Raw genomic sequence first — 27892 nt, forward strand, 5'->3', positions numbered from 1 at the left:
TTTGTGAGGTTGTATGAAGCATATAAATCAGTCAGGTTTTAACAACCATACTTATAAAATATTTAGAAAACTTCAAACAGGAATTAGGCACATGATGTACTTGAGCCTCTGCAAGTTTCCTTCATTTGATGTGATCAAAATCAAACCAAGCACAACACAAAGCAGTTCAAGCAGCCATCCTTAGCCCAGGTCTAAGCCCTGCTCTCCCCAAAGTTTCAGATGCTCGTTTATTTCCCATGCCTGCAGGAGAACCCGTGCGTCTGATTACTTTCTCAGCTTCTTGGGCAACAAGTGCTATTTCAAGCCATAAACTTTCTGCACATCAAAGGCTAATTGGGCAAAGCAGGACCTCACACTCTGCTTCCTACCAAGCAGATCACTCAGCAAATCCCGCAGCTTGAAAAGCAAATATCTTCCAATTCTCGCTGCGCTCCTCACCAGTCCACCTGAATTTGGGCTGAGCTTAGAGAGGCAAGGAGGAAACAGGTGCATGCAGCAGAAAAACAAATAACAGATACGTGGAGGTGCTGATGATTCCTGCTAACAGTCTCGCAGCACCAAAGGGAAAGGAGTGATTAGGTAACTCTGATGACCTACCTTGACTTGGGGCTTTACCTAAAACCTGCTTAAATTAGTTCTGTTGCCTACAAGGAGTTTTGGACCAAGACCCAGATATGCAGCACTGGACACGATAACCTAGGTCACCACTCCAACGAGATCATTGTAATTTTTTAAAAGTCATTTATTTTTGAAAGAACCGGGAATGTCCCAACATCCCTAGCAAAAAAAGCACCTCCTCATGCTTTAAAACACATGCATACATACACTGCAAGAACAATGCTGTTTGCCGACTTCGTGCTCTTTGATGTGTGAATGTATGAGACAATTGGAGACGTTCCAATTATCTCCAGTTCAAAGTTATGCCAAAATTAGAAGCAGTTATGAATAATGTATTAGGTTTTAGTGGAAACAGCTATGCTGAGTAGAACAAAGATGAAAGTTTAGCTTACCTGTGAATATGTGATATAGGTGAATATGTGAAATAGGTAAGCAGCACTGCTGCCTTAGACAGAGCTGTTTGGAATTGCACATCCTCAGAAGTTCAATTAACAAAACCTATGTCAAAACAGAGTTTTGTGACAGGTTATAAATTGCTTTCAAATGCACTTCTGATGTTTTCAGAGTAGAACTGGAAGCCTAACTTTCCAGTGAAACCTCCTCTAACTTCTTTATGTGGCTTTTCAGAAGAAATAACCAAGTCAGACCTATTATCATTTGCCGCTGCAGACTAGAAGTTTTTTCCTGGTCAGAAGGTGTATCCTGAGAGGCTCCTTAACTAGTACTGCAGTACACTGAGACAGATCCTCAAAGGGTGCTAAGCAGTCTCTTTCCATTACTTTCAGCAAACTTAGTGATTTCCTAAAAATCTAGTATTTTAAGTAAGGAATAAACTACTTCCAGGTAGAAAAGCTTCTAGATAGATAAGCTGTTCTTGCTTGGATGTCTACATTATGTACCAGATAGATGTCCAATAGGTATTGCAGCATTGACTTCTATTATTGCAATTCTACTTTGTGGACTTTGTGAAAAAGATCGAACCTCAGAAGATGATCACGAGAGTGCAGGCTGTAGAATGAGAAGATAAATATAGGTACTTCTTTGGTTTTGCATTCTAAGAAACCTGGTTTTCCACTCATTACCCCACATCCTCGTGTTCTTTTTGAGTAATTGGAAGGAAGCCTTTCTGGTAAGGCAATGGTTACCACTTGAGCACGGTCAGCAATAAGGACCACACATCTTTGACAAGGGTATCTGACAACAGGCCAGAGATTATTTTTCTTTGTTTTGCGTATAAAGTTATCTGTACCGTTATTTACAGATGCCCTTGCTGACATCCTGTGTTGCTTTCCTTCACTGACTTCAGTTTAAGTTTGCTGGTGTTTTGCAAACCATAAAAATGAAGTCATTGTATAAAACGATCCCACATTCACTAGGTTTTATTAGCAGTAGCAACAATAGTAGCTTTAGCAACAATAAAAATTGTATCAATCAACAGACTCACTGGGGTTACAAAACAACAAAGAACATATTTCAACAAACAAATTTGTAGTACATCTTACAAAAGTTAGTTAATGTACCAGCTAGTATGAAATATTTTCCACAAATAGCATGTAATGCTAGGCAATTCTAGGCTTTCATTTACTTTGGAAAATAACTACCAATACAAACCATTACTGTACAGAGTGCTTTTCCTCTTTGGTCTTAAAATTTTATTTCCATTTCCCAGAACCAAACTGTTCTACTTGAGCAAACCCTCCTTTACGTCACCAGGCGTAGATGGTAGATGACGTCAAATGCCTACCCCCTCTAACAATGCAGCAATTCCTCCTGCATCACCCAATTTTTATGCCGATGAAACACAGCAGATCCAATAAGCAGCATGGAAGTAAGCACAATGCCATTTATCTCCTTTTCTGGGCTTGTCTTGCACAAAGTAGAATACAACAAGGAATTGTATAGCCTACGTATCTCAGTGATGTGAAACAGACTGGTGTGTAATCACAGGAGTAATTTGCCTGCAATGTTCTATATTATGCTCATAACCATTCTTGGAAAAACATAAAACAAGGGAATGTAGTGTCTCCAGTTAAGTGGAGTTCGTGTACTATAAAAAACTTAGGTTGAACACATAAAGTGTTTCTGCATCTCACTGATTAAGATTTAGGCTAGACTTCATTAATGAATTTGAAAAGATCACTATTCAAGTAACTTAATGCATTTGCAACACTTCATGTGAACCAAGTTGCATTTTTCACTTCAGGATTAGGCTGCCTGATACCCTTTCAGTTAAATCTATAGCACAACTAACTCCCAGCGGGATGGCTTGTCAGTTTAGAATTTCTAGCTCATCTTTGCCGTGCACATATCCTGTGGGAGAAGCTAGCGAGAACAGAGCAAGCTAGGAAATGTTTATAAGGAATTATTCTCCTACACAAGGAAAAATAATCTGATTTTCAGTGTTATAAATCACTACTGCAACACAGTTAAGTCATTATTTTTACATAGCTACATTTGAACGCAAGGCATCTGGACATCAGTTTCCTGGATATAGATCTGACAGAAATGTAAGAGTACTGTCTGATCAAAATTCCCTTACCACTATGAAAATTAAGGCTGTCCAGGAAATCTGCAATAGCACAGAAAAGCATACAAAGCTTTTACTTTTATGCCACCAGCTCAAGTCTCACTCAGACAGTAAGCAACCATGTACCAGTTCAGAAGACAAACCAGCACAAGGGAATGAATGGAAAAAAATCCCTTCCATTCTTGCTATCCAAAGTAATTTGAAACTTACTTTTGGCTACGTTTATTATTATTATTATCATGCAATGCGCATGGTTGTATGAGCATGAGTTTTACATAACATTTCATATTTTGCATGTATAGTGATGTCAATTTGTTTTGAAAGGTTACGGAGAGAGAACTAAATAACAGAGATGATAACTATATTTTCCCAAACTAGTGGAGGCCACTCCTCCAAACACCACTTCATGATTCTTCATGAAATTTATTTGCATTGCAACCATTTCTTAAAGATGGCTTCCCATTTCACAAGCCCAGCCTCTCTCTCTCTATAGCTTGTCTCCCCAGACACATCCACGATCTGGACCCATTTCTGGCTTGTCTAGCTCTGGAGAACAAAGGTAGTCAGGAAAGCTGCATCAATCACGGGAGTGTGCTGTGAACTGTACGGAGATTACAGATGCAAGCTCAAGTTCCTGACTCTGATATGACTGTTTATTTCAGGGAGATTTGTCATCCCCACCCAAATGACAGTATTTAAAAAAGCAAATGTCCAGATAAGTTTAAAAAAATCCCCAAACCTGAGCTAGGAGACAGCTGGGAGTAAAACAGGCTCTGCTCGTGCCACGTACAGCCTTTACACACCAAGAATTTTGTCTGATGAGGAACACCAGTGAGCACAAGAAAGAACAAGCTTCCTCCGGGGAAACGACATCAGCTTTAAGTTTCCCACATGTTCATGCCTGGGGAATCCCCTCTGAAGTCTAGCTAAGTGACATCTGTTTCTCACCACTGGAGCGAGGCAAACAGCAGCAGTAAGGTTCAGTCTTGGGCACACCAGAGATCATATAGGGCTCCTGAATTTACTCGATTTGTTTTACACTATCCAATCCTCCTTATTCTGGTGAGGGGGGAAAGAGGAGGGAAGAATATAAATGATAACATTCAAATAAAATAAAAACAAAGTTCCCCAAAAGATCTTTAGTGTTGGTGCAATGAATTTGAAAAAGGCAAAGGAGAGGGAAACAAGTTTGATAAATTATTGTCCTACTGACAGTGAAATAACTAAGTGTTCCACCTCACCAAAAAAGACAACCTATGAATATGGAGACTACTATAACTAGGTAGCCTGTGTAATAGCTAACTTTTGGATGACTGCCAGTCCCGAATGGTAAAGCCAAAAAGTTCAAGGCGCACATTGTTTATTTGTCGTCAGTTATTTGATTTGTGACCCGGTCAATACAGAGCACAGGGAAAACGCAAGTTCCAGGGAGAGAATAAATCTCTTTTATTTGTAGTTCACATACATTTATTCTCTTATGCAGATATTGTCATAAAGGGTTGGGCACCGCAGCTCAGTCATGTTAATTCTTGGACCAATTCATGTCAAGCTCCTTTAGCAAAACAGAAGACTAAGTAATTGTTCAGTTAATTTCACTCATGGAAGAAAAATATATAGTTTGTTTTTGTTTTACTTTCAACATTTATGCATATATAGTAAGGGGGTGTTCACCAGCAGTTCGGTCCTCAGTTTTATCCAGTGCAAAAACTGACCACAAAGGGTCATCATGTTTTAGTGTTCCATGTTTGAAGTTTATTTTGGGATAGTCTGAGGCTGCAACCCATGATAAATAAAAAGGCTAAACTCACTTGTAGAAGAGACAATATTGTATATTCTGTACTACTCAGCATCAACTCAATATACATTTGTTTATTCACTATGGTTGTGATAAAATAGGGCAAGTCCTTCCCATGTGCCTCAAACTATACTGAAACACACTGTAGCCAGTCCATCTACACACACATTTCTAAGCAAGCTTGGGGACTCGTCCATCTGTTTGCCAGCTCCCGTTGTTCATCAACACGTCTTCTTAAAAATAAATTCATTTTTGAATGCTTGGTATTTTGGTGACGAGCTTCTAAAATCAATCCATATTTATTTTTTCAGTGTTTCTCCTTACCTCTTACTTAAGATATTAATATGCATACCTCGAGGTTCCTAGTTTGGTTCTATTCCAAATAAAGTCATCAGAATTAAACCAACAGCTGTTAACTGCCTGTACACTGAGTAGAGTTTAGGCCACTCTAAAACTTCCCTAATAATTGTTGCTGAACGTCTTATTGGTATCAGCAAAAAGAATCCAAGCAATAGATGTGCACAGGAACTGAATTACTAGCGGTAATTCAGGTAAGATATACATTACATGTGCAACAGAAATTTGCTTGCAGCAGTACCGATAAACAAACAAATTACTGCAAGTGAGCTCATCCACCCAGCATTCTCACCATCAGCTGTAAAATCAGATTTGTAAAACCAAAGAGACTGAAAACAGGAAAAAAAATAAAAAATGATCATCTCACTGACCTTAATAAATCTTCCAAAATACCTGTGGGAATGCTAACAATGTTGCTGTTATAGGTTCTGCTAAAGCAAACAGAGGGCTGACTTCTCAGATTGGCAGTTTTGATTTGCTAATTGTGATACCCCAAAGCCTATAGCACTAAAAATAAACTTCTTTTTTGTTGAGATGGTTTAAAAAAATAGCAACGCATGTGCATTTACAAAAATACCATATCAAGAAGATTGACATCAGCACACATGCAGATTTTTTCTTCCCCTGGGCACCAAATTGCTGATGTATGTACGTGCTCCTTTCTTGGCATAATTGATTTTCGCTTTCTGCACGGTGGCACATTCTTGGAATAGTTGGTGTCGCAGCAAGCATGAATATGCAAGTGAAGGACAAAATAGCTAGGATTAGACCAGGACTCCTTCATTTTGAACCCAAGCTTGAACCCGTTTAAAATAGAATATTGGCTGCCTTTAAAAATTCAGCTTAAAAAGACTCTAAAAAAATAATAAAAAGAATGCACATTACATTGACATGCTTCTGTTCTTTCACGTTATAGTCAAAATCACACTGAAGCACTCACAAACATTAAAAACAGCCTTTATATGTTTTTATGTCTTTTCTTTGAAAACAAGACACAAGCAAAACGAAGCAGATTCCAACATCTCCACAAAACATACAACAAGAATAAGAAGGGAACAAATCTACAACTGTAGTAGAAGCAGCTGTTCAGCTACACCCCAATTGCCTAAATTGGCATTTATGCATGACATGTTGTCGCAGTTCCTTTTAGCAGAGCAGGCTAAGCCAACTATCTTTTTCCGAGATCTTTTTCTGTCACTCACTCTCTGACTAGCTCTCTACGCATTTAAATGACCTGAGATCATCGGACTTGTAAGATGTTCCTGTTGCTACATCAGTGATTCAAGGAAGTATATCACCCCTTTTAAATCTGTTTTGTATGCGCGTGTGTTTGTTTTTTAAACAAACTTGAATCATCCGTACCACCAAGAACATAAAGGACACCCATGATACATTACAGCGATGTTTCCCAACTTGATGTACCCTAAATCTCAATTAGCAGGCAAGTTAATTCCTAAAAAGAACAGAATTCTAAGACCAGAACACGTATGTAAATTGGGAAACAAACTTACTATTAGCGAACTTCTTTAGGCGACTGTGCCAAAACAGCCATTAGTATCTCAGGCAGTACTGAGCAGCCACACCCCAGTACCATAGTCAACGTGTGTCACGTTATGTTAAGAGTCTGCTATGTTGGCACCAGCACAAACAGCTGGAAATAAGCACCATGCTCTCTCTGAATCCTGGGGAAGAGCATTTCTTTCAGTCCAACTGCAAGACCCAGTCCTGAGCATCAGCAAAAGATTAGTTTCACAGTGCTCAACAGTTATTCTCAATGGTGTGTCACAGGGCTGACCTCATGGCAATAAAAACATAGTTTGTTCCCCAGATAGGTAGGTGAATTTTCACAACTAGCTTTCCATTTCAGGTAGCATTGAAAACATACAACAATGAAACACATCTTAAGTTGTTCTTATATTTTCAGCTTGGTTTGCTCTGAAAATTGCTGGATATTTCAGGGGTAGAGCTGGTCAAGACCTCTACAACACAACATTTTTAAAATGGAAAATGCCATTTTCAAACTACAAAATTCATTGGCTCTGACAAAAGTATTGTGTGGAAATATTCATCATGTCCCAGGTCAGAGAGAGAGAGAGAGAGAGAGAAGCGTGGTTGATAGTAACCACAGACAGATAGCTACAGCATTCAATCCCACTTCAAGTCCCAAGCTTAAAAAGCCTTGCTGAGTTCAGAACCACGATTTGAAGCTCTTGTCTCCCACTCCCATCTGCTGCCAAGTTATTAATGTGCCATCAAATTATTCTGCAGCATGAATCTCTGAAATTCAGCACTGTTTGAATTCATCTAAAAGCTGCCTGAGAATAGGTTTCAAATCTTAAAATTTGTATGCAACAAGGAATCCTGGAACATCTGTGCAGCCCAACAAATAAGTCTAAAAACCTATTGTTCCCTAAAGACATTTGCCTGAGGCTTTGAAGCTGCACCTCCATTCTACTCCTGAAATTGTAAGTTCTTACACTCCTTACTAGCTTGTTTCCATGCAAAAGCCCCACCCGAGGCTGCTGTCATTACTGCTTGTAGAATTTGATGACATTTCCTGGACAAATTCCGTATTTTAGATCCAGATAAAATTGATTGGTCTATAACCAAGGCCACTGATCAATAAAAAATATGTATAATAATGTGCATTTTTAATTCACCATTTTTTTTCCATGCTCTAAATGATGATATTAGGCTATATTCACAAAAGCCTTCTGAAATGTAAGAACCAAGAATATACTGTTATAACTATGCTTGCAATGGGCATATCAAAATGGTTTCCGAAATCATGCAGCTCTGTAGGGGTAACACACTGCTGGAGAGGGACATAACGTGCTCCTCTCTATACCCTGGCCATTCTCAACATCACGTGGATCCCTGAGTAACAGTTCACCCTCGGAGTAAGAAACAGGGCTATGCACTAACTCAGGCTTGCTTCAAAAGATGAAGACGAAAGCTTTGTCCCATTTTGTTATTTAATCAGCACTGTGAAGAATGCCATGCTCAGTTAAGTCCCCTTTCTATGTCTTCTCCTCTTTTTGTGCCTCTTTACTTCCTCCACTGCAGATGCTGGGCCTTTAAATCAGGTTGGCATACTCGGTTACGTGAAGCCAAACAATAACAACTAGATCGCTATGCAAGGTGACCAACAAGGGTAGCTTGACAACAAAAGCTACAAAGACAGCATTTCTGGGAGAGTCCCTTTATACTTGAAGTTATAGTCTCAGATCAGCATTAATGATATTTGTAATTGCTTGCTTCTCTTAAGTGCAGTTACGTTTTAAACATACACAAAGGCACATTTGAGTCAGTAGTTTCCAAAACGCTGGTTTATATGACCACTGAAGGAAATATATATATATATATTTTCCTTCCCTGACTCTTGTTTCATAATCTTCGCTCTCAAAACAGTTTCTCCTTCACTTTCACCCATTCTTCTTTGCTAATATTCCTTAATTTTCCCAAGTTATCGACTGACAGACCCCAAGAGAAGATGTGACTATATAAGGAAATTCAAACAGTAAAACAAGGACGTACTCTCCTAATATAAAAATGGACAAAGTAATGCAACAGTGTGAAAACACATCCTTATCGACATCTCACAGATGAACACCGAGGCTCAGTGGGATCAGACAATTCGGACAGCAAGTGTGCGGCACTGGCAGGAACAGAACCCAAATGGTGCAAATGCCAGTCCAGCTCATTGATCATTAGGCAGCAGAAGGTGTTGTACTGTGTATGCTGATGTTAGCTGGTATTAGACAGGCTGAAGCAGCCGTGGAGACTGAGACAGGCAGGCATTGCTCTGCTGACTCACGCTGCAGCAAGAGATTCCCCGACCGGCCCGGCTGAACCAGCGCAGCGTCGCCTCAAGTTGTTTTTGCAGCGAGCTACAGAACAAGTACAGACTGCGCTGGTTCCCGTCGCTCTAGGGTCCGCCCACCAGTAACATGAGGCAGTGCCTGATGAAAACATCTTCAAAATGCAAGCAATTTGTTCAGGAACAGAACTTACATAACTCCAACAAAACAAACAAGCAAGCAAACAAAATAATTATTTTTTTTAAAAAAAAAAGGAAAAAAATTAAACCTTAGGGAGTTTCTGTACCTACAGGATTTCAACGTTCAGAATACAGATAGCTAAAGGTCATCATCCAGGCTTTACAGAAAAAGAAATGGAAATGAAATGATAAAGTGATTCATCTGTTGCACGCTACATGAGCTGAATTTAGGTCCTCAGCTTCTCTGTTGTAAATGTTACCTCCCAAGACTACGTGATACAGTGCTCCAAAAGAGCATCGTGCATGCTAGAAAAGGAGCAGTACACCTCCCTGAATTTGTTTTCTGTGACACATGTGCCAATACATATATACATGCACATGCATGCGTACAAGCACACGCACACATATTTACATTTATAAACATGAAATACGCACACGTACGTCTTTTATACAGACGTACAAAAAAAATCTAAACTGTATCTGACTGCAGAAAGGAGTAGTAACACGGAAACCAGAAAGGAGCAGGGGTTGCGTTTATGACTGCCTGAATTTGTGACTGGAGCCCGATCAGCTCCGCGAGTTCCCCTCACGCGGGCGTGTAACGCTGCGAGCCCCAGCGGCCGCCCGAGCAGGGCAGGAAGGCCGAGCAGCCCGGACGCAGAACGACACCGGGTATGTGTGTGCGGCCGTGCTTCTTTTCAGCCCCGCTGGCGCTCCCAGCTGCAGGTACCGGGCGGGTCACCACGGCGCCCCGCAGCCCTCCACGCGCAGCACCGCCTCACGGCCCCGAGCGCAGGGCCCACACGCGCGCCCCGCTGCGCGCTCCCGCGGGCACGCGCACCGTCGGCCCCGCCCCCTGCCGCGGCGGTCGCCATGGGAACGGGGAAGCCGGGCCGAGGGGCAGCGCGGGGACAGCGCCCGGGGCTCCGGGCCCCGAGCCCCGCAGGCGGGCCGGCATCGGGCAGGCAGCGGGCGGGCAGGCAGCAGGCGCGCGCGGCCCCGGCCGCCCCCGCGCCGTTGGCCCGGCTCCGTTTGAACGGGCCCCGGCTCGCGCCCAGCCAACGGGCGCCGCGCTGGGCGCTGACGTCACGGGCGGCGGGCGAGGGGCCGGCGGCGCGGCTCGGCTCGGCGCGGCGCGGCGCGGCTCGGGAAGATGAGGGTGAGCGGCGGGACCCGCGGGGGGACCCGGGGCGGGCGGGCGGCGGGGCGCGGGGAACTTTCCCCGGGGCTCCGCAACTTCCCCGGCCGGGCTGCGGGAGGGCGCGGGGCTGGGCGCAGCGTGCGCGTCGCTTGGGAGAACCCGCATGAAGAGAAGAGCGGCTCGAAGCGCTCCCTGAACCGCGGTCCTCGCGTCGCGGGGAGTTTCGGGGTCCCAGAGCGGTTCCCGACGTGCCGCCCCGACAAGCGCGGCGCGAAGCGGCGGGCGGCTCGAGGTCCTGCCGTGCCCCGTCCCCTCCACGCACACCGGCGCCCCCCGGTCGTGCGCCGCCGCCTTTGTTGGGGCCGGTCCGGCGGCGCCGCTTCACCTGCTGCGGCTCGGCGCGGGGACACCGCCGGTACCTTCCTGCCCCTGCATGCAGCAGCAGCGGTCCGTGTCTAAGTCGTAGCCAGTTTTAAACAAATAAACAGAAAAACCCCGGAGTGTACTCACGGTGGTGGCTGCAGGGGAGCGGTAGAGCTTGTGGCCAAGGGGAGGGAGGTGGAAACCCCAAACCTGCGTGTGGTTTGTGTGTTAACGACAGCAGGTTTGTTTCCTAAGCAGAAAGCTCCAAGAGACTGCTACCAGAGCTGCGTATTTCAGCATGCCCTTCCACCCAGCCAGTCGTGTCACATACCAAAAACAGGCGGTTTTGTTCAAATAGTGTGAGCCCCCCGGTCCCAGTGACACTGACGAGCAGGAGATGCCCTTCAGCAGAGATCCTGTATCTCATCCAGCTACAGGAGTAGCGAAGGATTTATCATCACAAGTTCATCAGTATTGCGCCCAAAGGTCTGACTTCAGAAAAGTAAAAAGAGGGGTATCAGGGCAGAGTTTCTGTTGTTTGTTCAGTAAGGCAGAATTCAGAAAGCGTTTTACGTATCATCCCTGTTCAGTTCTAAGCATAAGGAGCAGGGGGAAAACTGGAGAGAAAGAAGAAATCATGTGCAGTGAAAAGATCTCGTATAGCTTCTGCAGCTACGGCTTCAGTGACATAGTTTCACGTGCATTTCAAAGCCAAAAGCCAACTCCAAGACATGCAGCTGGTCTCAGAGCTTAGCTCAAATGCCCAGGCTGCAAGCAGTCAGATATGTAATTGTGCGTAATGTATGCCTCTGTGATACCCGTGCATAAGACAAAAAGAGAGCTTAACCCTTTTTCTCTCCCCACTTCTGCAGGAAACTATGCCCCAGACGCCAATATTTTCCAGTATGCTTGGTTCCAGTTGTAGTGGGCAAGTGCAGCCAGACATGGGAGAGAGGTGTGTGGACCCTGTTTATCAGGACGGGAACATTGTTTCTGGATCGCTGGAGGCCTTGATAGAGCGCCTGGTGCCCACCATGGACTATTATCCAGACGTAAGTAGGCACTGAAGAGGGTTTTTTTCTTCTCATGGTTTCCTGGCATTAGGATCCAGACTGATGCATCCTCAAGAAATTCTACCTCCCCCTGATTTGAGATTAAGATGTAGGCTAAAGATGCATTGATTTCCTTTGTAATATTCACTCCATAAATATGTTGCTCAGTGGGGGATACTCGCCTTTGTTTGTTAGTAAGGATGCCTGTTAGAAAGGTAAAGCCATGTTGAACCCAAACGGGTGCCTTAAGAACCAATTAAAAGCAGCATTAGCCATAATTTTCAATCCTTCTAAGCTGCTTTACCTCTAACACAGCCAAGATTAACTTTTAACCAGCTCCTACCTAGAGAAGTAGATCAGCTCTTTCAGCTCAAATCAGCTCTGGTATTTTTTTACCGCTTAATTTTCTGTGCATCTCCTAGTTAGACCATCAGGAAAAAAAATAGATTGTGATTATAATGCTGTCTTTCTCAACACATTTAATGGGTGAGTGCTGTGATAATGTTTCTGAGCCTGAAAATGATTTTGCAACTGATTAAATGTCCTCACTGCAGTCCCCTGAAGTAAATATTACTGATAACTGTAGGGCATGCAGTAAGATTCTGAACTTAGGATATTATTAAGAGATCACTTTATCACTTAAATCGACCCTTTGTACCCATTAATGAAAGATGTTATTTAAATTGGTTGCCAAAGATCTGAGAGGTTATATAGGTTATATTCCAAGTATGAAAAAGCAGCAGCTATGGCAGAAGCAACCCCACTCTTTTTAAGACTGATAGGGCAAAAAGAAACTGCATTCAGTACTGACTGGTATGTTGAACTTCCACTATGTTAGTTGCCCATGCTAGAATCTATACTTTGCAGTATGTCTCTCAGTCTGATCCGTTAGAACTTTTTACTCTGGTTTCACATGGGTCACAGTAAAATCCCCTCAAGCTCACACATACACACCACACATCTTTACAGTTACCACGCACAAAAAAGGCACCCTCCATATGGGTTTAGTGGGTATAAGCAGCAGAATTTCCAGCAATGATCAGCGAGAGATTAAAACGAAAAAGCAAAATGAGGATGTTTTAATTTTCCAATTCAATTCTAAACCTCTCATTTCAATATGCGCTACCTTCAGTGGATGCTAAGTACCTTTATAAGACACAGAGGAATCGCCATAGTTAGGCATTAAACCCCTGTTGCACCCCACACAAACTCATAGTGTAGAGCAGATGCAGAAGAAAGTTCGAGCTTGAAGAGAACCTTGAAACATGGCATACCAGTGAAATAGTTCCAGGCTGCAATTGCTAAGCTTTCCAAGGACTCTGCTCCTTGGATTTTGTTTAATACCGGAATGTAGTTATTTGCTGCTTGGATTTCTGGAATATCACTAAGTTTTTTAAGTAGCTGCTAATGCACATCCCTTGTTGTAATATAGGATCTATTTATAACACAGCCACTCTGAAAATGGTTCCATAAAGCGAGCACTACTTAAGGGGTCTGTGACTTATTTTGGAATGCTGCTGGTTTCCATGGTGCTATCCCATACCCTGTGCAAGGGAGCATCGCAAACCACGCAGGCACAGACCCCACCCTGGGAGGCTGTAGTTTAAATAGACAGCGAGCTGACAGCTGGGAGAGATACAGCAGAAGCAATCAAGAGAGCTCCTGGGAAAGGGAGATGAAAAACAGTATTAAGACAAGTACATCTCCTCTGCAGCAGGACACATTCTTTTAGTTAAATCAGATCACCCAATTTAGCTAAAAGGATTCATTTTAAGACAAGTAGATAAATAAGCTTTGAATGACATGAAGAGAGAGCTGTATTTGAGTAGGTGCAAGTTTTGCATTTCAGTTCAGTTTCATGTTTATGCTTAATTTCATGCCCACTTCTATTTTTAGGGAAGTTGCCACAAAAGGTTAGTGTGATAGCCACTTAATGCCGATGTCCTGTCAGAAGAGGGGCCAACACTGTTTGTTCAAGAGAAAGGTATAAGCACCTCCCAGTTGCCTGTCTCTGGCCACACAGGCAGAGAGAGGGGGCAAGGCATCACCCATTAATTCTCACCAAGAGAAGCTATTGGTTACGTTTGCAGAGATTACCTTTAGTTTCAGAGTGACACATCTACAAGTTGCTGTACTCATCCAAATTTTTGGATCAGTACATCTAAGCACCATGCTTAGAAAGCATTCCTGTCTCTGTCGACATTAAGCTAAAGATTGCAGTAACCTTCCAGCTGGAAAAAAAGGGGGTGGGGAAGAAAGCAAACACAGTATCTTTCTGTGCTGGTTACAGAGGCAAAATAAAAATGTATTTGCCATGTTGGCAGAACAAGAGACAGACAAGGGAGGACAGGAAAGATAAGGGCCTACATTTGTGTATGCTCTTTTGAGGTTTGTTTGTGTACAGGGACTTGTTCAGCACACAGGAAAACGTATACTCGTGAGACAGAGGAGTTCGGGAGGTTAGGAATGGAATGTACCAGTCTGCAACCCTTGTGCCCAAGCAAGAAAGTGTTTCAAGAAAATGTTTCACAAACAAGAAGTTCCAGAAGGAGCAGTGAGTGCATGAAGAAAGTATTTTTTTTTTCTCCTCCTCAAGACAACATCAGTACATTCTTGGGTCAGAGAGTAACAATTCCTTCTTTAGTCTTGTGTGCTTGCCTTTTTTTTTTTTTTTTTTTTTTAAATATAATTCAGCTCATCTCTTAGCAACAACTTTAGGCACTAGAGGAATCTGGCTTTGTTTTCTCTTGTAAAGCACAAGACCCTTTTGTGTCAGCTAAGTTGTTCCAAGTACAGAAAGATTTTTATATTTTTTTTGCCTCTCCTCCCAAATACCTGTCACTTCTATAGGATAAGAGGAGCTTAACTTTCAATCTCATAGCTTACAGAAGCATTTTTAATCATTTTTTGTCAAACCAGCTAGCTAAGTTTCCTTCTCCAAACCATCTTCTTCACATGTGGGGGACTGCCTATGAGAGAGTGGGGGTCTTTACGCTGTTGTAACATCTAGCCTATATGGGTGTAGGCATACAGGTGTAATAAATCACAGAAATCCTCAATCTGGAGAAAACATCTGACATTAGTGTGAAATATTTCCTATCCAGAAAAGCTACGTTCCTAACCACTGAGACCTACCGCTAAGCTGATGTGTACAGCTTAGTTCAGCCTTGATTTTCTCTATTGGACAGGAAGTGGTTATTAGCAGAGGCAGGGAGACAGGGCTCAGCACTGCTGTCAGACACAGAATTTTTAACTTGTTTCTTACTTGCAGTTACTCCCTTGTCTATGCCAGCATAAGCAAAAAGTATCAAATCTATGCCAGCAGTATCAAAAAAAGAAACCTAAGAAGTAAGACCGGACACTCATATATTGTAAACCAGCCTTAGTTAAGTGACTTAAGAAGTGGCATAAATACAGCAGATGGGTTCCAGAAGAATAATAATTTGTTTCTACAACTTAGCAGTTCAGCGTTGTCTGGAAAAGCATCGCACGGGTCCAGTACAGATACTGGTGATTACAGAGAGACACCAGCAAGCCTAAAATGAAAAGCACACACTTCTACGGCCGCGTATCTTCCTGTATCTTGCCACTTCAGCACTTTTTTGAACCTCATACAAAACAGTACCAAAGAGACCGAACACAAGTACAGGTCATCTGGGTCACTCTTTTCTTACAGTATAACAACAGGGAAACGATACTCTGAGTGGGGCTTTCTTAGAGTCGCTCTGGACAAACATTGTCCCACATCACACAGACTTCCACCAACGAGACCTACACTAGAATTAGTACGAGAAGCAAAATTATATCTTTCCTTAAAAGAATGTGTTCCAGCTTATCAGAGCGAAGGTCACCAACAGGGCAGCACAGCTTGCATTTTGGTTCTTTGCCACTTATGTGTACAGGCAACTTTCTCGTGGGCTTCCAGACTTCCAAAAAACAAGAATGTGGGGAAGGGATGAAAAAGTATCAGAGTTCTTTTTTTTTTTTTTTTTTTTTTTTATTCCCCAGCTCTCTTAAATGCAAAATAGGGTAAAAGCAATAGCTGCTTCGCATTTCCAGAATAAAAATCTTCACACAACCCTGTGACAGCTGACACACCCAGCAGCTAAATTCCTTTCCCAGATGGGCCAGACTCACAGTTTTAAGTTCAGGGACAGTGCTGATAGAAACAAAGACAGAAATTGGCTACAAAAACTAAGAGAGGACAACCAGGCGTAGGTTACCCCTCCTCCCCTCCCCCCCAAAACCAAGAGCATTCTGTCTCATGTTTTAATTCTTAAAGGAAGTGCATCAGTTTAAGGATCATTCTCACATATGTAAGCATACAACAAGTGATATGTTGTCCCCATAACATAACCAAGTCCCCTTTTGTAACCAAGTCAGCTCTTCAGCCGGTAACACGTTGCATGCACTACTCAACATTTTATATATAAAGTTTCTCCAAAGCTAGCTCAATGTCATCAACTGTTTCCAGACGCAGGTGTAAGAGCTACATTAAATTTCTTGTTAAAATTCATAAACTTTTTTTTTTTGTCATGTAACTCTAATTCTGAAAATTCTGAAGAGACATAAGCAATGTTGGGCAGAAGCCCAGTTTAAGTTATCGCTATGTCCATTTTTGGGATGTTTGCAGCCATGCCACCATGAAGGGAAACTGTGCTGTGTCCTGCTGCTGTCCAGGCCACCCACTTGAAGTCATTATGAATTATGAAGTCATTATGAAGATCATTAGGTGGCCCCAGCTGTCTGTCTCTGGTAGACAGTGGAAGTGCTTCTCAAGAACCCAACCCAAAGTGCCCATCCAGTTAACCTAACCCTTCTCCTCCTCTCTTCCTCTATTCATAAGCTGTAGAGGAGTCAAAACCTACAGATGAATTCATTTTAATTGCACAGATTTAATACTGTTCCTAATTTAATACATGATCCCCGGTGCTTATAAGGCCTTCAAATCATAATTTATATTTTAAATGCAGTGTCACACTTCACTCTGTTCCTTCATTAGCTTCCTCTGCAAGCTTGGGAAAGAGTTGGATTTTGGATTTTCCATGGATACATACTTAATCTATTATATACTTCGCACACTCTCAACACTCCCAACTCTCAGCACACTGACCTCTAGTTAACTTCATTTATATTTTAAAAACACTCCTTTTTCCCATTCTGATATTTGGAAGTATTTTAATACTAAACTTACATTCTAGGGCACGCTGGATACTAGAGAAGTAGAAACATTTTTCATTGATAGCACATATTATTGTAATTAGAGAGCTAAACTCCATAATTTTTTTGGATTCGAAGATACCATTGTTGTTTGGCTACAAGTATGTTTTAGAGACTACAAGTGGCAAAATTCAGTAGCAAACAGTAAAGATGCCATATTTTAGACAACTGGCTGTAAGTTTTTAGATGTCTCAATTTACTTGCCCAATCCGTGGTGACATGTGCACATCGACTATTTGTATGCACAGCCGGCTGTGGCCTGCCAAATCACATTTCTAAAAATATGGTTCAAAGTAACAGTACACACTGCAAACATAGCATAGGGCAATTGAAATCCATAGCAAAGGAGATCCCCTGCAATTTCCTAACTACAATTTTTGTCAAAAAGCCTCAAGGAAAAACAGAAGTCCTTATGAGATGCTAACAACGTTACTCTGGCGATTACATCCAAATACAGAAGCCAAGTTTCAAACACCAAAGCAGGACCAGGGCACAAAGGCATTCTCACATCAGCGTAATTGCCCAGAGTATGATTTGGAATACGATGCATTACAGTTTTTACGAGGCAAATGGAGAGGCTTTTTCTAATGAGCAGTAATAATTGTTGACACATACTGGTAGAATTCATGCTGAAAGGAGTCTGAAACAGGCCCACATAGGTAAAGTAAGCCTAAAACTGAATTACTGTCATATGTCCTCAATCTACGCTAAAGCTTGTGTCAGTGACTGTGGGAAAAAGGAAAGAAAAAAGATACATGAAGAAATTACGGCTGTGGTTTGGAATACACATGAAGCAGTTTTCTGCAGCTCAATGAAAAACAGTCGTTCCTGCAGAAACCAAGCAGCAAAAATAATAGTGTTCAAGTGGCATAACATCCTAGGCTGGACATATTTCATTTGTCTTTTGGTGAGTGATGACTAGTTAGGCATATTAAGTTGGCCATTTTAAAGAGAAATAATTTGGCAATCTGGAAACAACACCACAGTAGCCTTGAAGCCTACAACATTTCCTCTTAACAGCGCTAGAAAAGACCACAACCTCTCTGGAGGAAGGAAGGATTACATAAAGTTTAAGAGAAGTAAAGCTACATTTATATTTTATAGAATAGTTTTTGTTATTAGTCTCCAGGGAAGACAGATGATTTTTGCCAAAGTTATTCAACTTGCTTTCTTTCCTCTCTGCTCCCACAGAGGACTTACATCTTCACTTTCCTGCTGAGCTCCCGAGTCTTCATTCACCCCCATGAGCTCTTGGCTAAAGTGGGGCAGATCTGCATCAAACAAAAGCAGCAGCTGGAAACGGGGACTGAGGCAGAAAAGGTAAATGAACATTTATGTCCTGCACTTGGCTGTGCTGCTGTCATTTATTTCCCACTCTCCTTTTCATTAAAAAGCTAAATAGATGGATAAAGAATAAATTGAAATTACGATCAGCATGTATTACTGAATGTGCTTTTATTTGGCTTGTCTTCCTTGAAGCACTGTTGCTTCTTTGCTGACTACAACTGTAGGTAACGTAGTACCTTATCAGCCCGGTACGGTGGCCAGAAACACAACTCTGCTCGTGAGCTCCAGGTCAGTGCCGCGTGCTGGAGCAATGTTTATCTTCCGTGAAACCTGGCCAGCAACTCGCTTTGCACCTTTGGGCTTTCGCCAGGCTAGGTCTGTCTGCAATCTGAGTCCCGTCATCATGCTATCAGAGCTGCGAGGTCTGCTAGAGGTACACTAGGAACCTGTTATTGCTGGGGTGTTATATATAGCTTGGTGTAACAGTAAATCAGGAAATTTCCTCTCATGAAAATAAAGGGATGCACTACTTGAAATGGTAGCCTATGCTTGCACGTATGAATATGCAGTTTTACTACAACTAATTAGACGTAACGGGGACAGTTTATGATATGCACTGAAATCCATTTAAGTCTCACCATTATGGAAAACATGTATTGAAGGACTTGACTGAAAACAAAGTACCAGAATAGTCCCAGCTGGGATGCAAATATAAGCGGCAGAAACAAGGATGAAGTCAGCAAATACTTGAAGATCTCAAACTCTTCAAATCCTGGGCATATTTTAGATCCATTCTTCTATAATGAGAAATTAGAGGCTCACATTCCTAATTCTCAGCACTTTGATAATCGCATTTCCTTTCCTCCTTGTTGCATCAGGAGTCCAAATGGGAGCACAAAAGATAACCCTGTGCTTTGGCAACACAGGCTTTTTGACAGCAATACTGGCTTAAGGGCTTCTCTCCCCCTTTCTATTCCTGGTCTTCAGTCTCATATTATGTCACAACACTCCTCCACAGGGAAAGCTAACCACTTGGTGCAGGGTGACTTGCATCCAGGTCAGTCCCCTGCTCCACTCACCAAATAGCTGTGTAACTAGCTATGTTAGTGCTGGGGAATTGGAGGTTCTCAGGGAAGGCAGATGTAAGTACTGCTGCATCCACCTTTGTACAGAGGTGATAACAGTTTCCACCACCCCAAACTAGTTCATGACTTAGCAACCCCATGCTGCTCCTTTGTAAATTGTAGTGTTTAGTTAGACAGAGCTGAGGAACCATCAGAGGTAGGAACTTGTAAGAGATGCTGGGACTGAAACATGTCTGAAACATGGGATAAAGCTGTCTACAGATATGTGATAAGGATGAGTGACTGCTGTCAGCAGCGTCAAAATATGTACGTGAAATGCTTGGATTTAAAAATAATGGAATATAAGATGAAACTCTTCTGTGAATAATAGTACACTTAGACGAGTGTTTTTTAAAACCAAAACAGTAGCTGGAGACTGAACCACTTGACTGTTAAAGATACAGCGCTAGTGGTAAAGTAGTACAATTCTGGCTTTTCATCAGATGCATTTAAAAAATCATCATGACTTCCACACTGAAATGAATTAGCGTTACATCCTAACAACAGGATGTGAAGTAGAGCTGCTCATATTCCAAACACCCACACTCTTACACCTTCTGCTGACAATTTGGAAATGGGCCTACAGGAAAACCAACAGCAGGGTGACAATAAAACATGAGTGTTTGGGAGGCTGCTTTAATTTACATGCTTTTCTAGTTGCTTTTCCTACTACGCCCTTGATCCCTTCCATCCCCCTTCATATGAACTGTAATTTTTTCCAGCTCACTGAACACAACGTTCTTGGTAAACACTACATAAAAATTCTGACATCCCTCTTGAATGACTACTTTGCAGACCTGTACTACAAGCACCTGTATCTTTTACACAAAAACTTGGCCACTAGCATATGCAAACATTTGTTTTTCTATCTGGCAACAAGTAAAAGCTCGTTTTACAGGCAGCATGGAAATTGTCAACTTAAGGCGCTCTACCTACTCACACTCATAACCCGTCATCAGCTGTCCTTACCTTCTAATAGGGGACTTCATAGGAGGAAATAGCTGCAAAAGTAGTTAAAGCAGCCCTGATCATGTCTAATAAAAGATTTGCATAAACAAACTCTAAGACAAGAAGCTGGCTGACTTGTTGCCTGGGTACTGTGTGAGCTGAAAAAGTGGCAAGGAGAGACGGGTGTTTAGGTTAGGCACCACACTACTTATCGTTCCTTTGTTTTTGACATTTCTGGCAGACAGAAGAATCCTGTAGAAAACAAGCTGAGAGAAAAGTAGATTAAGAAGAAATATGGGATGTCTTAGAGCCCACTGAGAGTCTTTTTGGCCAATTGTAAAAAGAAAGGGTTTCATGGTTTAAAATGCCAGTTATACTATAGATGCAAGTAGTTTAGCTTGACCATAAAGGATAAAATTTAGCCCTCCAGAAGCACATTGGAAATTGGAGACCCAAAGAAGATGGCCACAGAAAAAAAGCACTTGTGTATAATGTAAAAGTTAGCTCCTATTAAGCTTGTCTTACCTGTCTCAGAATACATAAGTCCCTTCAAAAATTACTAATCTTCCTCAGTTTCTGTCAGCAGTAAGATCTCCTTTTTAAACCAAAAAATGGGAACGGTACTTGTAACCAGGTCAATGTCATTAAGCCTCCCTTTCCTGCAGCCACTTTACTGCAGCTGCCCTCCTTTCTAAGTGGGAGCTGGTTCTCAAGCCTGCCTGTCTTTTGCCTCATGTAAAACAGGGCTGACCCAAGTACCTAACAGAAGTATTTTTCTTCTCGAATACTTATGGGAGAGGTGTTCCCACTGACTCCAGAGAATTCAGGCCTTGCAAGGAGAGGCTGACATCTGGAGCAGGACTACAGAAAGAGCAGGTTGGTAGGTTTATTGCAAGCATGACAAAAAAGAGAACGCGTGTTGCTGCTGCCCACGTATCTGTGCAATTTCTATCTAGGTTATCGCAAACCACGTGCGGCCAGCCTGTCACGCTGCTCTGGGTTTCATTAGAGCACACATGAAACCGGAATCTCATGTTTTGCTGTACTGATGGTTTTTAGTGTTGCGCTCAAAGCATGCCTCCTTTTCATGAGCATTAAAGCATCAGATAAAACAACAGGCTTTTTACACCTGTAATCCCAAAGACAAAAATAGTTTGACGTTGTCTTGCAAAAGATGCCCAGCTTTCTACCAGAAAGAAAGCAAACACTAGTGACTCCCAGGTAGAGATACATGTGATGGGAAGCCAGAGTTCACATGGAGCTGCTCACCACAGCCTAAGGATTTTGGAGCCTTCCTTCCCCCATCCCTCCATGCTAAGTTTCAAAAGTTTAAAAAAAAAGGTCAGGATAACTAATACCAAAACCAGTTCTATAGCGGCTTTCGGTGACCAAAAGGGGAGTAGGCATGTACCTGTTAACTCCGATGGAATGGAAGCATGCTGCCTCGCTAATTAGTTCTCTCATCACCTGCAGGTTCTTCTTTTAATAATGGAAGGCTCCATGCATTTCCTAGCAAAGAAGCCTGAATTGTCTTTTCCTCAAGGCAGATGACAGTGGGAGCTCCGAAGACAGACAACTGATCTGGAGCTGTGTTGCCCTCTGTTTAGAAAGACCTTGAAGCTGGGCTCCACAGGAGCGTCACCAGCAGAAACTGAACTGTCAGAGCCTTCCTCTCCCTATCTGTGTGCTTTGCAGGAATGCCAACTGCTGGCAAAGAGAATGTTTTCTTGTTGCCATCACTACCTAACTATTCTGTGCATCTCTCACTAGCATGATCAATTAAATACTGTCAACAAAAAGAGCTAGGAAAAGCATGCTAGTGGAATGCAGTTCGCAACTCTGGAAAAAAGGCAAGAAAATTCCCTTCAGACTTGCAAGGAGCATTTGTTCATTGTCAGAGTGCAAATTCCAGGGTGCACAGTTTAAGGTTCTTATTAACGGTTTATTAATATTCTGACTGCATACCTGTGAAGTGTAAAGAGTGCAAAAAAATAGTTTAGTTTGGTTGACTTTAGGTTTTGATTAAGTGATCCTGGGAGATACTATGATCAGAGGATGTTTTGGGGCAGAAATTCGTATCAATTCTTGTAAAGCATCATCTGTCTTAAACTTCCTATAGCAATACTCCCATACTAAAATCACCTTCTGTAGCCCCCAAGCTTCTGATTGAGTGCAGTAAGGAAATTACATTGCAGATGAGAAGAATGAACAGCTGTTTAATGGGACTTCTTTAGCTTACACAAGTAGGAAAGTAAACAGATGAAAACTTCCTCATTTTCCCCTCAGTGCATCACAGGTTGGGTAGAAAATAAACATAACTCGAACGAAGTTTTGATTCTGGCTTGTTAAAAGTCTTCCTAGCACACCCACCCAGTTTTGCATGAGTGCTCCTTCAGATTTACTGATGCTGCTCTCTATTGCTATGATACTGGTGTAATTGGCATCCAATTCAGGTCTAACCGATGAAAAGCCTTTGAAGATTCGTGAGTAACAGAAGAACTTTGAAAATAAAAAAAAAGCGTTGGCCCTTACTCAAAAAGCTATCAACCACAAAACAGGGAAGAAGAGCTATTTTCTCCGTCCATTTTGATTTAGATGTCACAGAGAGAACACACACATCTTTCCTGTCATTCATTCATTTTAATATACAGCTCAATCTGTAGGGTCTGATAAATTCTATAGAACAGAAGCGTCTTTGTGAACATGTCTCATGAAAGATACCTGGTACAGTGCTGCATTTGGTATGCATTTGAATTGTAACAGTAAAGGTACTGCTGCCTCAGATGGCATAAATCAGCTTAAGTCCCACGGACTTCAATCAAATAAGATGCTTAAACTATCCTGTCATGTTCCTGGCTTTATAAAGCTAACCTTGAAAATATCTTCAAAGAGTTTGGTAAGAAACATTGCCAAGCTATCCTGAAAGGGGGGTAAGTCATCTTATTTAGGAATCTGGCTCACAGTTAAATATGTTCTTTTTTTTTTCCCTTTGACCTACCACAGATGCAAAGTATATTCAAGGGCATCTAGTTTTATGCAAACCGTCATCAAGTATTTACTCTGCTGTCAGAGAGGTCCGTGGTCAGTAATTAACACATTGCTTCTTTCTAGGCAAAGCTGAAATCCTTCGCTGCCAAAATCATTCAGCTCTTGAAGGAATGGACTGAAACTTTCCCCTATGATTTCCAAGATGAAAAATCCATGAAAGAATTGAAGGAGATCGCTCACAGGATCACACAATGCGATGAGGTAGGGGAGGGGGGGAAGTAATATTTGTGTCAACCTCTACGTAGTTTATCGTATTAAATTAGAAACAGTTGCTCCTACTTGCAGTATTTTCTAAACGGACTACAGCAGCAGTTGCTAAGCTGTCAGCATAGCTGCAGGACACAGGCTGAAAGATTAACTTAATGGTCTATTAGCAGAAACTCTCTATGTATAATCACCGAGTATAAGATGAAGAGACAGAAAATTCACAGTGATGAAAAATAGATGTATTGCAGAAGCAGAAAGAACAGTGACTATAATGGCACAATATAGTTAACTCTCATGATGACTTATGTCCCATCCTTTGTGCTTTGCTACTACTCAAAGACTATCAAGTATGTTGCATCAGTGTACTCTAGCTCAAGATGAAGATGCTTATGAGTGAATGGGGGTTTTTTTTGCTACATTTAAGGTGCCCCTGCAGTATTTCCACAAAGGAAGTTTGAGATCTGCTAGCTGGTCAGTCACCAGTCTTAGCAGCCTTGAGTTTTCAGTCTGTGAAGAAAACTAGCTCTCACAAGAAATGTTTCTGAAGTGATCAGATAAAGCAAATTAGAAGATAACTACAGATGTTACTCTTTTTTTGTTTGTTTGTTTAAAGAGAACACTGACAAAACCTACACTTCTTCCTTATTGAGCAAGTCACTCTAACTACCAACAGACAGAAGGAAGGCTAAAATCGAGAACTGCAAGGGAATTAACTGTGGGGTGTTTGTGTGAACACTAAGGGTTACTTATATACAAGGAGAAGCTTCTCCTTGTTTTGAAAGCCAAAACTTCAAGATTCTTTAGAGAACAATTAGCAGGAAACAGGAAGACACTTGTGTGCTGTTTTCATTGATTGGAGTACAGAGACAACGAAGAATAACAGGTCTGACAGCACAGTGTGAATCAGCGATAGGACGCAACGCAATTAGGCGTTACCAGGTTGTCAAAAGGAAGTATGTCAGTTTTGTTACATCAGCAGAGCTGTTTACCTGGATGCTGCTATGAAAATGTCAGTGCCTTAGTAGGAGGGGAAAAGCGGATAGGATTATAAGGCGCCTTCTATTCCCTTTGTAAACAGGGCAGAGAGGTGTATGGTGGCAGAGATACTACTGTGAAAGGGGACTTGGCAAAATTGCAGAGCTTTTGTTTAGCATGTGTATCTTGGTATTTATTTTGTCCATTATTTTGATCTAGAAAGAAGTTGTGACCTTTCTTTCTCTTCCTCCCCACCCTTACATATGAATGAGTTGTCATTTGTGAGAAAACACATCTCGCAATGGCTCAGTGCTCTGATGTCTGAGGCTTCTGATGACATCTCTTAATTACAGCATCATAGTATTTATCCCCTTAGCAAGGCTACAAGTCAGGTTTGATCAGTGAAGAGCTATGCCACATCTGACCCCTAGGAGATATAATTTGACACTGACAAAAAGCAGCTCTTGCTCTCAGTATTCGTTACCATCTTTCTGTCCTAAGAAATTACCTATGCCATGCTTCAGCAGGGGATTATGGCAACGGTTTAGATTTTTATTTTGTATTTTAAAGCTTTTCCAAATCCCCTTAGGACACTGTTCACATATATAAGATAGGAGGTAAATCAAGAACTGACACACAACAGTCATGTGCTTGTGCCAGTGATAGAAGGCTGCATAACAGATAGCTATAGCTACAGCCAGGACTAAGTACAAACATCTCACCTGAACTCAAACAAGAACGAGTTATTGTCAAACTCACTGATGCTGGAAACCAAACTCGGAGTCATACCTCTCAGATCAGCTGAAACTTTCACCTTTATTTTCCAAAGTTATAAGAAAATTGAGGACAAGATCACTAAGGAAAGGAAACTGCTAAAACTCTCAAAGAGCCTTTGTCTGAAAATTAAGCTACCAATAAAATTACAATAGCTTAAGTAAGCCATAGTTTTTAATACCATTGCAGTTTCTTTGTACACCTTCAAATAATGTCTGATAGCCTCACCAACCCTCACATTTGATTCCCTGTGATCCGCATCTAGAAATGTAAGGGGGTAGGCGTGGGTAAGTGAGGCACAGTGGCTGAAGTCAAGTGGTTCACAACAAAAAGCTCAGCATACTGGAGAGCAGAATTAGCTCTCTATTTTAGTCCCCCCACCAAGCTCCCTTGGCATTTCTAAGCACTTGTAGCACAATATCCGAAATGGCTCCAGCCAGCTGCTGTTCAGCGGTAATCTAGTTGCCTCATCAAGATGAGCTACACTGCCTTCAGCTTTTCATTTGATTCCACTTGGGAGTCAGATTATTGCCTTGTAAAGCAACATTCTGACACTATTATTGCTTAATTATAGCATGCGATATACAAGTATTTGGTAGTCATCGTCTCTCACATCTGCTACATAATTTCAGTCATCACTGCACATTAGTGGCTTCTTTGAATGATCAGAGCCATTGCAGTTCTTTCTACTACATCCAGTTGACTGGTGGAAACCAACACAGTGTGCTGTAAGCCAACAGTTAACCTTGTGGCTAACTTCAACAGAAATAATTTGCATGAAATCAAGAGAACAATAGCCTAGTGGAAAGGAGGACTGTCTCTTAAAACTAGTTTGTTTGTGGTTTTTTTTGCCTTTTTTTTTTTCCCAGGGGCAGAGAGAGCAGAGTCAGAGAATTTGTACCGTTTCAACTAGTAATCAGAGGGACTGAGGAATAGGAACTTGATCAAGGTAGCTCTTTGGAGTTGACCTCAGAGGGAAACATCTATAGGACAAAAAATCCATGGCAGAAAAGATTCAAATGCCTTAGTTGTCAAAAAAAAAAAAAAAAAAGACTGTGGATTGTATTTTTATTGCTTTACTAGTATAAGTGCTGGATCTGTAAGGACACAGAACCAGCACCTGACAAATAGAAGGGCGTTTTAATTCTCCTAGAATTAAAGATATTGTGCTCTTACCTAGATCGTTGCATGCAGTGATTATTCAAAGCCACGCTATGGTATTTTATGGGTATGTTCCTGGATACAATGTACATTCCCTGGATTCTGTTGGGCTATGCGGTCTTACTTGATCATCAGAGGGTCTGCTTGGAATGAGAAAGCTTTCGTCACTTGGTACACAGAGGATCCAAGAAGGCCTGTACAAGTAGCTCTGCCACCTTTCACTGAACTCACTTCTAAGCTGTTTACCCAAAGGCCTTTGAAATGGGGTAGCAGTCAACAACTGCTGCAAGGAACAAACCAGCCAAGCAGTGAAACAGAGCTGCAAAGGCAGACAGGCACAACATCGTTATGTGGTTGTGTAGGCTGTTCATTTGTCACAGGATGCCCAGCCCAGGTAAAATGGAAGATAATGGATTTATTTTTCCCAGTCAGAAATTGTTTGGTGATGTGTCTGCAAGAATTAAAGGTCTTTAGCAATCATTGTTTCTGCCTTTTGCTTAGGAAAATGGTACAGTGAAAAAGATCATTAGCCAGATGACACAGAATCTCCTGATGGCCCTCTCCGCACGGAGCCAGTACCAGGAAATCAGAGAGAAATTCCGGCAACCTGTTACTGACAAGGGCACCATCCTCAAAAACAAGCCACAGTCAACTCAAAAGGACATCCTGAGCGTGTGCTGTGACCCTCTGATCTTGGCACAGCAGCTAACCCATATTGAACTGGTGAGACATCAATTTGTGTGAATTATTTCATTTTCCATTTACTAAATATTAATATACTCATCAATGTGAATTTTGCTATAGGCTTCACTGAAAGCCTCCAGTGTTCTAATCCAAAAATACAAAATGATGAACAAGAACAATAAGGTACACTCTGTAGAAATGTTGCATACTTATCGGTAAAGAAAGCTTAAGGAGATGAAAGTTACCAAAACAATCTCACACCTTTGGATTTATTGATGCATTTTTAACTGATCTCCCTGTCTGCCTGTACAGTGACAATCTCTCATCTCTCTGAACACAGGAACGGGTGAGCAACATTTACCCAGAGGATCTGATGCAGATTGTCAGCCACATGGACTCCCTAGATAATCACAAGGTACAGAGGGAAAAAGAAGCTGTAACTAGGATTTGAGTATACTCTGTGCAGAAAAGGCTGCCACTTTCTGATCTTTGTTAGGCTCATGCCTTAAGAAATATCCAGTAAGATTTCAATCAAGACATGAACGGAAGTTTATCCTTTGGTGTGTTGTCTTTATCATAATACAGGATGGGATTAATATGTGGCCTTTTCT

General features: G+C 41.9%; 2 protein-coding genes across 29 annotated transcripts in view; one reads left to right on the forward strand and one right to left on the reverse strand.

Annotated features, from left to right (window-relative positions):
• The window catches only part of CSGALNACT2 (chondroitin sulfate N-acetylgalactosaminyltransferase 2), a 268548-nt gene that overhangs the window by 191088 nt on the left and 49568 nt on the right, over nucleotides 1-27892 (reverse strand). The window lies entirely within an intron of this gene.
• Nucleotides 1-27892, forward strand: part of RASGEF1A (RasGEF domain family member 1A) — a 49212-nt gene that overhangs the window by 12672 nt on the left and 8648 nt on the right. The window contains exons 1-6 of one of the 2 annotated variants that reach the window (XM_067000144.1): nucleotides 10285-10456; nucleotides 11674-11853; nucleotides 18265-18393; nucleotides 23544-23681; nucleotides 27099-27320; nucleotides 27622-27696. In XM_067000144.1, coding sequence (XP_066856245.1) covers nucleotides 10451-10456; nucleotides 11674-11853; nucleotides 18265-18393; nucleotides 23544-23681; nucleotides 27099-27320; nucleotides 27622-27696 — 750 coding nt within the window. In that variant the 5' untranslated portion in view covers nucleotides 10285-10450. Of the gene's footprint in view, nucleotides 1-10284; nucleotides 10457-11673; nucleotides 11854-18264; nucleotides 18394-23543; nucleotides 23682-27098; nucleotides 27321-27621; nucleotides 27697-27892 lie in introns of those variants that run through there. The other variant, XM_013175321.3, reaches the window with a different exon arrangement.

This window comes from Anser cygnoides, chromosome 7 (genome assembly GCF_040182565.1).
Source record: "Anser cygnoides isolate HZ-2024a breed goose chromosome 7, Taihu_goose_T2T_genome, whole genome shotgun sequence".
Classification (NCBI taxonomy): domain Eukaryota; kingdom Metazoa; phylum Chordata; class Aves; order Anseriformes; family Anatidae; genus Anser; species Anser cygnoides.